At 36.5% G+C, this 14,694-nt stretch overlaps 1 protein-coding gene across 16 annotated transcripts in view; it reads right to left on the bottom strand.

Annotated features, from left to right (window-relative positions):
• PHF14 (PHD finger protein 14) overlaps positions 1–10,293 on the bottom strand; it is a 174,376-nt gene extending 164,083 nt beyond the window's left edge. For 5 of the 16 annotated variants that reach the window (XR_012498888.1, XR_012498886.1, XR_012498887.1 and 2 more), the window contains exons 1-3: positions 9,405–9,640; positions 9,211–9,321; positions 1,448–2,253 (exon numbers count right to left, since the gene is read on the bottom strand). Coding sequence is in view for 12 of the 16 variants with exons in the window: in XM_074340784.1 (XP_074196885.1) it covers positions 1,448–2,253; positions 9,211–9,321; positions 9,405–9,576 (1,089 nt within the window). In the remaining 4 variants the exon portion in view is untranslated. Of the gene's footprint in view, positions 1–1,447; positions 2,254–9,210; positions 9,322–9,404; positions 9,651–9,822 lie in introns of those variants that run through there. The other 11 variants (XM_074340774.1, XM_074340779.1, XM_074340782.1 and 8 more) reach the window with 7 other exon arrangements.
• Between the last annotated feature and the right edge of the window lie 4,401 nt (positions 10,294–14,694).

Raw genomic sequence — 14,694 nt, 5'->3', positions numbered from 1 at the left:
TAAAGGTAAGAACTAGGATAGGACTGGAGACAAGCAATATTCTTCCTATGAAAGTGGGCAAACTAGAAGTTAAACAATGTTTATACTATAAAATATAAATTGTTGTTTCATCTCTACTGACGTATAAACCATCACAGTCTGCTACATATTATTTGGGTTAAAAAAAAAATCACCAAGTTTTTAATACTGTACAGTATCATTGTGTATCAATAACATCCAATGAGATCATGATAGTTTTTTTGGTTTTTTTTTTAAGGAGGGCACAGCTCACAGTGGCCCACGTGGGTGATCAAACCGGCAACCTTGGTGTTATCAGCACCATGTTCTAACTAACTGAGCTAACTGGCTACCTCCACCACATTTTTAAATGAAACTTACTTAAAATAGATAATCACTGCTATATAAAACCTATAAGCAAAAGAAATGTAAGAAAACAAAGCATTAAAAGAAAATTTTTCTACCAGTTTAACCTATTTCAGTGATATGGAAAAACAAAAACACAAGTGCTTGGTAAAGTGAAAAAAGTAAATTTTCGTGACTATAAACACATTAACAAAAATGACAGACTTAATTATTATAGTTCTACATGTGATGTAACAGATACATCTACATGTGAGAAGACAATCAATCTTTCTTTTGAAGAAAAACATATACATAAACACACAGACAGAGACACAACTGTGTTTGACTGAAGAGTCTTGACTGTTGCATATCAGGCCCAATGGATAAACCTAACTTTCGGCAGTAGAACTTCAAGTGGAAGAAGTGAGTCATTACTGTAGTTTTATGATAAAAATGTTTGTTTTATGACAGAAATGTTTGTTTTTCTTTGTAGAGAGAACTTATTCACTAAATATATGTGAACATATAGTTCATATTTACTCCCATACATCTAAAGCAAAGATTCAGTGACTATTCAGATGATGGGTGCTACAACTGGTAAAGGAATTAACCTGTTAAAATGAGTATCTAAAAGTCTGAGGCAATCATTAAGCTGTTCGCTGCCCTCCTCTAAAGTATTCTAGAAGTCTAAATTTTTATGTGGATATGGACATAACTAAGTTGAAAGAAAGGGGAACTTTTTCATAATCCACTTATCACCATTCAGCAGTCCTATGAACAAGGGGGTGAGAAGATAGAAAGGGGAAAGGAAAACCCTACCATTTCCCAAGTCTATGGATACAAAAATATTTCTCTAACTATGTAGGCTGTGAGCTCCTTGAGGACAGTGATTGTGAGCTCCTTGAGAATGGTGACAAACAATAGATACTCAATAAAGGTTGGTTGACCAAATGAACAAATGCTATAGTTAGGGCACTCATCTGTTCCCATCTCTGTCTATAAATAGGATTCAAGGAAGCTACTTAATATAACGAGTAGAATGGTTTACAGAAGAATTCCCTTTTCCCCAGACAGACAGATAATCATAAAAATTGGGTTGGTCTACCTCATTACTCTTGCTTTGAGATAGTGTCAGGCTATCATTGGTCAGTTCTTCATCATCAGCACTGTTTCTGCTAAGAACTTTACTCTTCTTCTTCTTGCACCCCCCTTCACTGGCAGGGCTGCTATGATCTTCATCATTGCCTTCATCATTCTCATCCTCATCACTCCCACTTCCCTCATCCTCATCATCCTCATTGTCTCCATCACTTCCTTCTTTCTGAGATGTAGATCGTCCCTTTCTCTTTACTACAGTAGGTCGCCAATCATTGTCATCTTCACTATCATAGTCATCCATGTCGTTCAGTTCTTCCATTGATACAAAGTCCAAAAGCGGTCGATTTCGACGAAGGTTCCACTTTTTTGGCTCACTGACTTGTTCCTCTGTAGTAGCTGTTGTAGTGGGGGCTAAAGGAGAGGTGTTCACAGCAGGAGGACTTGTGGCTGGTGTGGCAGCAGCAGCAGAAGCAGCCACATTATCAGATAGCGTTGCTTTTTCTTTCTCCTTCTCTCTCTCCTTCTCTTTCTCCTTCTCTCTCTCTTTCTCTTTTTCCTTTTCTTTTTCCTTGTCTTTCTCCTTTTTCTTTCTAGGTCTTTCTCCATTCTCTTCTTCTTCCTTCTTTTCCATTTTAATTAACTGTTTTTCTGTCGACAGTATTTCTTCCTCTGCAGAATTTTTAAGTTGTTCTTCTTTTACTTTAATATCTTCATTCAGTTCTTCCTCTAAAATATTTTCTTCAGAATCACTACAGGAACCTTCTCCACTGTCCTTTGAAGGATCTTCACTTCCATTACCACTCCCTTCAGAATCTGTTGAAAATATGAGAAAAAAAAAACACCACACATATGTATATACATACACACACACACACACAACGCTGACAAATGAAACCACCAAAATTTGTGAATAACTTGCAAAACAATATAAACAAATTTAAGTCAAAGAATGGTAGACATTCCCAACCTGATTAAATAATAAATCAATGAAGTTGGTATAATGGTTTTAGTTCAATATAGCACTAATGAAGATGAAAAATGTAACTAAATTAACATATGTTTTAAAAAGAGGAGCACTATTTTGTGTCATACAGCTCATGCTATATTTGATACTATACAGGGCAATATTTTTTCTGAAAGTACATGTGATTCTTTTTAAACTGGGCATTTGATTTTTAACTTAATTATAATGTACACCAAAATCTTCTTCCCTTACATCTTCCTTTCATAAACTATATGGACTCATAAGCATTGAGTGTCCTTCAAAACAAAAGAAATCTGGCCAAAAAACTTTGTTTCATTTATTTCTTACTTTACCCAGTAAAAATGAGCATAGATATTTATGACAGTCAACTTGTACCACATCCCTAATATACCAATCAATTTTAGGAGTACAAAGTACAAAGGTGAGGAGAAACAATAGCGATGGCACAGAAAATGGAAGTTGCAAGAGAAGTTATCAATTTTCCTTCTTAGGATACCATTCATATCAATAAAAGAATCACTTAAACTTTCAAAAATCCTAAGCAGTAACTGCTATACCCCCTACAGTGAAATACATTAATGATTTTTAAAAAAACTAATCCATCTTGGAATGAGCAACCATGGTAGTCACTAAAAAAGACAGGCTGAGTAAATAAAGAGTTCATGCAGGACCAGAAGCTTCCTCACAAGTTTCCTCCATTCCTGCCTACGGCAGTCCAGGCTCTCTTAGCCCAACACTACTCAATAAGCTTCTAATTCTCTCTAATCCTCTTTACACCTAGTCAAATAAATACAAATCTAAAATATTTGGGGAGAGGGATAAAGAGGAAGAGAAAAACGGAAGGGGAACAGGAGGAAGCAGGAAACAAACCAGTCATAGTCAAGTCATGGCCAAGACCAATAGCAAAATGTGTAAGGTGATGGATTTCCTGCACCTATAACCAAGAAAACGGTAATAATAAATGGTGAAAAAAGTCCATGTTTCCACACCATTTTAATTTCTGTTACTTCAACCAGCCTTAGCCTCTATAAGTAACTGGACATTAAATGTAAAGAAAGTTGTCTGTAATTAGTACCTGGTGTTTAAAATATCCGTTATAAATGCCTAATTTAAAAAAAAAAAAAACAAAAAAACCCTGCAAATTATATTTTTAAAAAAAGGCTACCATTCCGCAGATGTTGACTGACCTTATAAAATCATTGTCAATCAAGATTATCATGCTGGTACCCACAGCTTATTCAGGACTGTCCTGAAAAAACATTCTCATCCTAAACAACCTCACATAGGACACAAGAGCAATACCATGTCAACAATCCCTTATCTGAAATTCTTGGAGCTAGATGTGTTTCACAATTTAGATTTTTAAAGAGTTTTAGAAGGATAGCATGGTATATGCACAACATATCACACTAACACCTCCAGTGAGTTCTTTGGTACTATCTTATAACCACATTATTTCTGCAGTAAAAAGTATGAATATTTATCAGTATGATACATAAACACTACAAATAAACGTCTATCAGTTTCAGTTAGGTTTTACCATCAAATAAGATTTTGCCAACTTAGGAAACACCTTTGGACTTGTAAGCTTCTTGGATTTCAAAAAGTGTGGTACCCAGTATCACAAATAGGTGACTTCTTTGCAGTCCAATAGCTCTACAAATCTTTCAGAAAATTATGACTTTTTTGTACGCTTACAACAATTAAACCCAACCTACCAAGAACAACTAAGTCTCGTAAAAAACAATAATTTCTAGATACATTTAGATAAGGATCTAATAAATAATAAGCATAGTTGACTAAAAACTTCTAAGGCAAAAAAGGATCTCTGTGCACACTGACTAAAGAAAACTGAAACATCTTGCAAACAATTCCATAATCCAGAGAGCTGGGAGACGGAGCAAACGTGCTTTTCTTCTGGGATCAATCTTCTAGACACCTTTGTAGAAGTATCTAGAAAGTACTCCTAATAATTTTACCAGGAAGAACATAACAGTAGATACAAAAGTAAGATTAATGGGGCACAAATGTGGGTACCTGATCAAAATTAAACCAATCAAACTAGTTACTTGGTAAACTTTATAAAATGTCAAGAATTTTTGGAATTTTGTTTTGGTTATTGTTGCCAATGCCAATCAATTCATTCTTTTTCAAAGTAAAGGGAAATTGATAATCTGATTCTGTTTTTGTTTTGTAATCATGCCTGAATAGAAAGCAATTTTTAAAAAGACTTAAATGCTTTATATTAATGTATCATTAGAAGAATGTGAGATTTTTCCACAAATCCAAATCCCAGTAGCTTACTCAAACCTTCGTTCTCCAAATATAACACATTAGCCATACTCTAACTGCAGGCATGGAGAATACATCAAATTTTATTTTTCTTTGATCTCTGAAAAAATAACTTCTTCATCTGATTAGTCATCACTTGTTTTTAATACATATGTACTTGAGGGATGGAGATAAACAGTAGTTACAAGCATAACTTGGTAATGACAATGAGAAAATCAGAGTCCTTGTCTGTCTGTAATTATATTTTTGTAGGCTGCAAAGAAAAATTTCCTGTTACTACAAATTCAAACAATGACTCTGTGCCATGTTCTAAATCCATCACTCTCACACCCTTAAAAAAAATAGGCTAGACTAGAGAAATAAGCCAGACACATAAAATACAGCTATCTTAGGCATAAGGTGACCTTTCTTAAACAGACACTATATCAAAATCTCTCCAAGCAATAGCTAGTTCAAAGAACAGATAGTTAAAGAATTTTTAAGTTATAGTATTTTTAAAAAACCAACCTTCAAGAATCCTTTCACAAATACTAAGTGGTTAAGTTTTCCCCATGATAAATATTAAACAATAAAATCCAAGACAAAAAATAAAAAACAGTATGATTTAAATCTGAGTTGTGTTAGCTTTACAATATGAAAAATCATCTTTGTTCATCAACCCTAATTATTTAATTATTTTGTTCATTGCTCTAGTGCAACAGTGATTAGTATTATAAATATATATATAATAGATAATAGATATCACCAGTCTATTGGTTATTCAGTTATCATCTTGAGGCCATTTTGACTAATCCTCTATATCTCTTTTTAAAAAGCCATTTCAGTCAACACAAGTCACCCTGTAGTTCAAGCTATGACAGTTTTGTCCTCCAGAGGACATTTGGCAGTGTGTTAGAGGCAATGGTTGCCATGAAAGGGCAGTTGGGGTGGAAAGTGCTAGGTAGGAAAGATGCTACTGGGATTTAGTAAGTAGAAGACAGGGGTGCTCCTACAATACACAGGACAGGCCTCCACAACAAAGAATTATCCAACACAAAATATCAATAGTGCTGAGATTGAAAAACCCTAGTCTAAGCCTCAACGTGACCTCATTCTACTTTTGCAGGTTCATCTCTTCTACTATTTTTTAATTCAGTCCTGATACAGGATTAATAAATGACATTTTCCAGCCTCCACACTTTTAAAACTTAATGTTTCCCCCACCTAAATTGTTTCTCTTTCAGTTTCTAGTTCAACTCTTATCTCAATGAATTCTCCTACATCAATCCAGTCTAAAGTAGTCCAATCTCCTTTGAAAGACTTGAACTGCATAAGTGATCAATAATGCCTTGTATCATCTATCTATTATTGTATTTAATTATTCCATTATCACTATTTCTTTGTGAATTTGCCGTAACATCCAGAAAAGTGCTTTTAAACACTACAGATGGTCAGTTAATTTATCTTGATCCATTTAAGATAGTCAGATTAAGCACAAAATATTACAAAGCAAAGTCTCAGCCTGACTCTTACAGTTAAATTATTTTCTGACAATTTTGCCTAACTAAACTATGACTTAACATCTAAAGTTAACCATCTTACTTTGGCCATGGGGAACACTGCATTGCTAAATATTAGGTGGAACCTAATATAGAAATATACGCATATGGCATTTCTGGTGATTATTACCATAATTCTAATATATTCCATTTTAGGACTTATTCATTTTTAAATTTATTTATTGACTCTCTTCGATCAAAAGTGAGAAATTTAGCTCAACTTTTGCACTAGAGATAAAATAAAAGATATTCTATTTTCAGTTCATAGTTTCCTAATGGTAGAGGCTAATAATTAACTGTCGATAATCACTTGCCAATCTTGTTGACAGATAATTTTTGAGCAATATTTACCTTTTTTGATTTTATCATCTGAGAAGCACATGAATAAAATTACGTTTATCTGCAAGGGTCTTAAATATAATAATCTTTCAGAATTGTCTGTATTTATTCTTAAAGCCAAACATAAATATGAATTTCAGATTTCAAAATGAAGATCAGAAGAAATTGATGCACAGAATCCAAATAAAAATTAACCAAACTAACCATTTTAAGTTCTCAGGAAGTCAGTAGTTCATTCAGTGAGTCATTTCTAGAGATTGTTTTCAAAGAAGCTATGATCAAACAGATTTTTATCTACTATTTCTCCACTTACAGTTTAATCTCCTATTCATAAATAGGATTGGGATTCCACAACTTCAACATTTTTGAAAACCAGTGATAGTCTAATGTCTTATTTCCACTAAGAGTCCAACTATCTCAGGCAGAGAAGAGAAAAGGTTCAAACAGAAAACACGGGTAATCTAGAATAAGCCAACATCTCAGCTATGAGGGACACCAATGTACCTTAGCTAAAAGCGAAAAATATCATTCAATTTCTACTGGCTATGAACTATTTTAAAGAAAATAATTTTCTACTAAACTCTCATTTACAATAACATATAGAGAACTACAATATCAAGAACTACACAGATACATTTTGATGTTGGATCACAAATTTCAGTTCCCCAAGGGCCTGGGAAGTAAATTATAAGTACAGCCAACTAGGTATTATGACATGAAAGAACAGTAGGTAAATATATTTTTAGTGCTTTTCGGTTTTTTGTTTTTTTTTGTTTTTTTTTTAATTATCAGCCTAACAAAACTTATCCTACCATATACCACAAATAACAGATAATTCCTATCAACTCTAATAAGATTTAACAAAGTCAGGAATCTCAGCTTGATACCATAAATTATTTTGAGAAAGTAGTTTGTACCATTAAATTGTTTCAATCCTTGGAAAGAGAAATGATACCTGTGAATGACTCCATCTCAATAAGCAAAAAGAAAAAAAAAATTATCTACAAAGTCAGGATTTACTGGCACAAAAATAATTAGACTACTGAAAGAAATTAAGCTTTGGAGTTTTTCTGATAACAGTATTCAAATAAGTCATAATTTCTAAGACCAAACAATTTTTGTTACTGTTTACAACCTGGACCATAACAAACCAAAACAACATTCTAGTCAAGAATATTCATTATCTGCCAATGTTTTTACCAGATTACTAAAGTAGGTTTGGATTTTACCTCCTTTCCCTTCCCTTTCTTTCCCTTCTTTGGAAGTACCAAACAACTATTAATAAATGGAAGACAAAAGAGCTGATAAGCAAAGGTTAAAAAACAATTAGTCAAGATAAGCTTAACAACTTTTGATTGCTGGGAGTGACCTCAATTAGTGACAACATCCAAGTAGTTTCATTTAAGATAATACCCTATCTACTATTAGGATCTAAGCAGTGAAAACTGTAAATGTTGGAATCAGAAGACATGGATTAGATCCATTATGTCCTGAGTGACCTCATGCAAATTCTTTAAACTCAGTCTCCCTGTTATCTGTAAAATTGTATCTCCTTCACTGAGTTATTGTAAAAATTAAGTGATTTTGGAAACAAAAGGTTCTCAGTAAATCACCAAGCAAATTCTGATTGTTGATGCTATTAAAAGTAATAATAGTAACACAATACAACCTAACTTCATCCCTTCCTATCATTTCCTAGCAGGAAAAAAAGAAAAAGAAAAACCAGAAAGGCGAGAGACATGACTAAGCAAAGAAAACTCTCTACAAGAATATTTAAAAACTGTTAAAGGGATGAAACTAGAAGAACTCTCATTTTTCGCTTTATTTAAATTTCCATTAAAATGGGCAGAATTATAAGTACGTTTTTTGCTCACATGTTATCTTAGTATTTTTCACAAAAAATATTTTAACATGATTTGTATTCACTTCTCAGATTCCTGCAATTAATACTTCATATGCATATATGCATATATATATATATATATATATATATATATATATATATATTACAATGAACAGAAGATACAAAGGAAAAACCATACTTTTGTTTTCCAGTTGTATATAAAGTTCATTGTTTTTAAAATCACAAAATATAAAGAGGAAGTATGAATGCTTTAGACCTCAGAGATTTTTGAAAGGCCCAATCCACAAGGTCCAGCACCCACCACGAAGTACAACTTTTCTCTGGTAGGAAAGAGAATACACAAAAAGCAAAACTCCCATCAGAGGGTGCCAAGTGATCTGAAAAGAGAAGAACCCTGCTCAGGGGGTGTTCATGGCTCACATTACTCTCAGGATGTTATTCTACCTCGGGATATCTCAGGGTTTTTTCCTCTGTCCATAAAATAAGCATAAAAATATTTTAAAGAAAAGAATAGAGAAAATGCATTTGCATCTTCAGAATAAGTCCTCTGCTGCTAATTATCTAAGTATCAACAAAAATCAACACAAGCAATGATAGGATCTAGTGATAGGATCTTAGGGAAATGTGGGAAATAAAATGGACAAAATAAATGAAGTTTATGTGCTTTAGCTTTAAATTGGCATTTTAATCAAAACCCATTCTTTAAAATAAACCCAACTCCAGACAGCTGGGAAAAGGGAAGAAACATTTACCTGAGGCATCTCCAACTTTAAAATCACTGTCATCTGAACTATCATAATCGAGAGCTTCTAGCAGAGAAGCTGCCAAAGGCTTCACCTGCCTCCTCTTGGAGCTGCGATCCACTGTTAAGAAAAACACACACATTACATCGTCATTCATAATTACACCAAGCACAGGGGAGAGCTGTGGTGTTGAGGGAACGTACAGAAGACCTCGTGCAGGGAATCTTGAGCTAATTCAATTCTCAGCAAAATGTGTTGGGGAAGGTTCGGGTGGGATCGCAGGCCGGGGAGGGCCGGGCAACGACCTGGGCAGCTCCAGCCCCGGGGTGCGGCGAAGGCGAACCCAGGCTGGTTAAAATCGACCCTCCTGCACATCTTGTGATGTTTCTGCGACTCGCTCGTAATCCCTCATCTAGATACCATAACAGTCAATAGAAAGAAAACGCAAAGCCCCGGGAATAAAAGAAGTCGTGATCATTCCCGCGATCCCTGAATGGGGAGCGTCCACGAATGGTCCAAGGTCCCGCAGGACCCTCCCACCCCCGCCCTGTTCTCCCAACCACCCTAACTTCTAGAAGGCTGAAATGGACCTTTCTCCCCGCGGAGGCCTCCGACACTTACTAAGGAATCCGTGATGTGGTCGTTTGGAAGAGACCTAGGGAGAGGATGCGACAGCCCAAGCAACGCTGAAGTCGGGGACTGAGACCGCGGAAACGAGTTGTAAAGAGGCTATTTAAAATCGGCGATGCAGCCGATCAGACCCGATCGTCCCAGGTGCAGCCCCGCGGTCCCCTACCCGCCCCCCTGCCCCGCCCCTTAGTCCGCGCAGAACGGACCCCAGCCGCTCGCGCCCCTTCCCACGGCGCTCCCCGGGCAGAGGCGCCCTCGGCCCAAGGCAGCGTGGCCAACCCCGCAGCCCTGGGGAGTTAATTTCCTTCGTTAAAACTGTTAGAAAAAAAAAAGAAAGAAAGAAAACTTTATTAGCCTGCACCAGAAGCAACAAAAGCCCCAGAATTTGCACAGTCCGAGGCCGATCGCCTGAGACAATGGGGAAAGCAACGACCCGGATACAGCTCTGAAGAGAAGGAAGTGAAAACACAAGGTAGAGCGCTGCCCTAAGTGCAGCAGGGCCGAGAGCGCGTGCGCGGGACTCGCCCCCGTTCTCCCTGCGGGAGGAGGCAGAGCCGAACGTGAGCCGAGCTGAGCCGAGTAGTGCCGAGCGGTTCCCAGCGGGAACAGAGAGCCCTCCCAGACCCTGCGCGGCTCCGCCCACAAATCTTTGCGGCTCCGCCCTTAGCCCAAATCCATGGAGGTGCAATTTTTGATTCTGGGTTTTGTTTTTGAAGGATTTACTCAGAATACACTTTCCACAAAGGGACGTTTGCTAATTTAAGTCACTACCAAAAAACAAAAGTAATACCGACAACCACACTCTACCTGCTGCTTCTGCCATAAATTGCATCCTTTAAAATATCTTGAAGCGTGCTTAAATCTTATTTCCTGGAAAAGGGTAATATAAGAATCACATTAGACCTTGTTTGATTGCTGCTTTGAAAATAACAACTCTAACGGAGGAGGAAAAAGTCATTTCATTATTTCAATTACTGTTGAAATGATTGTACTGTGGACAGACATTTCCACATGAATAAAACATACACAGTATTTAATTTTGCTAAGAGAAAACGAGAATACATCTAGGGGGAAACATTCCCTTTCAAAAGTATATTGTGCATTTATTAACTGAGTATATGTGTCCACATGAATGTGAAATAGTGTCTTGTATCCACTTAGGAAATTTATTTTTTTAAGATGAATTTTTTAACCCATAAAAACATGAGGACAGTATGTACAGCCAGACACACCAGTCCTTCAGCAGTTTCAAATACCATGTTTATTTGCAGACAGGTTAGCTATTTTTTAAAGCAATATTAAAATGTTAGAAGCTGAGCAGTATTACTTTTTTAAATGTTTATATACCTAGGATAGAGAGAGTTTCATAAAGCTGATTCAATTGATTTGTTTATTCCACAGGTATACAGTAAGTGGTAATGTTTATAACATGGGGAAATACAGTGTTATGAAAAACTGGAAATTAAATGTGTAGGAATCAAATCATATAATGCAGTAGTGAAGCTTACTCTTTAAAGAAACATGTGTTTAATGCTTTTATAAACTGGAATTAAATTTTATAACATTAAATTTGAAAAATAGTAAATATTTATGGAATGATTACATAGAGTCTGGACTTTCTGCAAGACAGTTGCCTTTTCCTTTTCCAGAGCTTACGATACAGTTGAGGATACAAACAAGTCCCAAAACAATTGCTGTGTGTTGTGTAAAGGGCTACCAGAGAAATAATACACATGCATAGCAAAGAGAAGGCACCCAGGGAAGTCTTCCAGACACTGTGGATCTAAACATAACTTTATATTTAAAGTGTCTGAACTGGCAAAGGGAAAGGAAGAAGAGGAGACAACGGTGTCCAGACCAAGGAAAGGATGTATGCAAATGCCCAGGGCTACGAGCACATGACTAATCAGATTCCCCCAAACCTGGAAAGCCTCTAATGCCCCCAGGACATTCTTCCATAACAGTAGTTGTACCAATTACATTGCAACCTCATCTTTCTGTTTTACTCATGACTGCTAAAAATGTAAACCCTTCCCATCTCTCTGAACCTCTAGTCACCTGACCCAAACTACCACTGCTATGTGCCCCGTCAAACCTTTCCATTGTGCTAGAAAAGCTCCCATTTCAAAAATGTAAACCCTACTTAGTAAAAATCCTCTTCTGCATGATTGTAACCAAATCCAAGAGATTCAGAGGTAAAGAGATGGGGTACTTGGGGAAAGTAAAATAAGAGAAATGAAAACAAAAATTGAATTGTTTTATCTGGTTTGAGAGAGAAGGTGTAGATCCTGATTAATTTTTTTTTAAGCAGTCAGGAAAGTGCAAATCAGCTTTTTATGTCAAAGGATAATACTGTGTTTTTCCGAAAATAAGACCGGGTCTTATATTAATTTTTGCTCCAAAAGATGCATTAGGGCTTTTGTTCAGGGGATGTCATCCCGAAAAATCATGCTTGGGCTTATTTTCCGGTTAGGTCTTATTTTCGGGGAAACACAGTAGGTCTGGTTCACAAAGGCTAACTGACCATGTGAATTACCTTTCTACCCTCCCCAAATTTCACTGAAATCACAGAAGAAATATAAAAATAGAAATAAAGGCATAAAACCATAGTACTGCTATAAAACTAAGAGGAGTGTCACCAGTAACCTTTTCAGGGCTATTGAAGAATTATGACAGTTTTGGAGATAGACTCAGATTGCCAGCGAAACCCACCAGCCTAAGAATCTCATCCAAGTGATTTCACTGCAATGAAAGAAAGAGAACATTTAAACTGCAAAGCTTTGTTAATGGAACTTATTAAAACAAGAACAATGGTATGTTAAGGAACTTTTCTGTTTGTTTTCAATGTGCCATTTTTGCAGCTTGCACTGACAGGGCCACCACTGTAGCTTGGCATCCCTAGAAAGCAGAACCTGAAGCAAAGGCATACTTGTGACCCCATTACTGGAGAGGGATGAGCAAAGCAGGAAAGGATGGAGGCCAAGTCAGTGATGAAGTACAGAGCTGACCATCACTATAGGGCAACTGGCTTCTCTATGCCTTCTGAGAAGCCTTGTGAAAGATGTCTCCAGACCAGTACCCTGAGAGAGAAAAGGAGATATGATGTCTGACAATTAAGTTTGCAAACTTGTTGCAATGATGTTGCTAATCTTTTTTGATATCAGAGGGATTATTCATTATGAATTTGTACCAACTGGACAAACAATTAACCAAGTTTACTATTTGGAAGTGCTGAAAAGGCTGCATGAAAAAGTTAGGCTACCTGAATCTATGTATACAGACATACAGACAACGAAGAATTGTTCAATATTTAAGTAAAACCAACAACATGAGGACTAAAGTTTTAAAAACTTTGAAAACAATTATATAATTAATATATATCAGGTCTCATGAGATTTAGAAGGTGAACGGGAAGCAGAGACCACCTTCTTTTAGCTGTAGCTCCAGCAAAGCAAGCTGCGTTATTGATGAAAATAGAATCTACATTCTAGCTTCTACTCAGTAGCTTCAAAGGTGTAAGGTCATGGTAGATGGAGGAGCAGTTCTGGAAAAGCTCAGCAGCAATAGTAGCTGAACGTGTTTTCTGACTTCTAGATCACAGCTACAGGTGTATGATCTTGAAACTGAGAGTCTCATTGGATCCCTGACTTTCACTCTTCTAGTCTTTCAAATGATGTTGCATGCACCAAATTTCTTTTCAGTATAAAATACCTAGAGTGGTTTCTATTTCCTCTACTAATATCTTGTCTGATACAGTGTTTGGTACATAAAGGTGTTCATAAAATAAATAAATAAAACTTCAACTATAGGAATTTAAGTTTTGGTATTTGAATTGCTATGGGTCCAAGGACAGTGATGGTTTTATTACCAGTGGAAAATAAGATACAGCTATCCAACGCATGCAATGGCAAAACACTTCCTTATATAATCACATGTGATCATCTGGAATAAGGTGCTTGTTGAAGGCAAGCCTTTGGTAACAAGTGTTATGATAGAATCTTAACATGGAAATTAGAAATACTGAGCTGGGCTGGAGCCAGAAGCTAGCCAAAAAGCTGTCATTTATGATCCTTAAAGGATGTCTTTTGCAAAAAGTCTGTGGCTTATTTTATCTTGCTATAATTAATATTTTCAAAGATATTCAAGAGAAAACAATATTGATAAAGTAAGAAAAGATTGCACTGACATTTCTGAATTTCAAGAGATTCCCAAGTGCTCCCATATGGAAAAGACAGAGTATATGAAGGAATAGGAATCAGGTTCAAATCAGAATTCAGAGCTGCAACTTTGGATGGTTGGAAACTTCTGAAATGATTTCAATGTTTTCTAATAAAGGGTTCATTAGTAATCACCCTCTCAAGTTATGTAAAATAAAATGACTACCAAATTTTCTCCAAGGATTTTAGGCAGCAAGAATCTACTCTAGTATTACATGACTAAAAACTTTCCACATATATAACAAAATAATAATATTGAAAATTAAGTTAATTTTCATAGCATGTACACATAACACAAAATTTTTAAATGCACAAGAGTATCACAAAAATAAATTTTCTTTTTTCCCCCCCTTCTTCGGCCTCCCTTCCCCTCCTGCCCCCCCAATCTGGCCCCTCCCCCCCAATCTGGTTCAAGCCATTGTTTCTCAGTCTAGTTGTGTAGGACACAGCTCCCTGGCCCTGCTGGTATTATGAGAAGGCCTCTCACGGTGGTTGCCGGCTGGCCACTGGTCACTTATGGCAGCGCATGGTAGCCCAAGGCAGCACAGCTCCAGGGAGAGCCATTGTTCACAATCTTAGCTGTAGAGGGAGCAGCTCAGTGGCCCATGTGGGAATCGAACTGGCGACTTCGACGTTAGGAGCACAG

The sequence above is a fragment of the Rhinolophus sinicus genome, linkage group LG09, assembly GCF_036562045.2.
Source record: "Rhinolophus sinicus isolate RSC01 linkage group LG09, ASM3656204v1, whole genome shotgun sequence".
In the NCBI taxonomy this organism is placed as follows: Eukaryota; Metazoa; Chordata; class Mammalia; order Chiroptera; family Rhinolophidae; genus Rhinolophus; species Rhinolophus sinicus.
The sequence above is the reverse complement of the archived record's forward strand: the minus strand, read 5'-3'. Positions and strand labels throughout refer to the sequence as shown.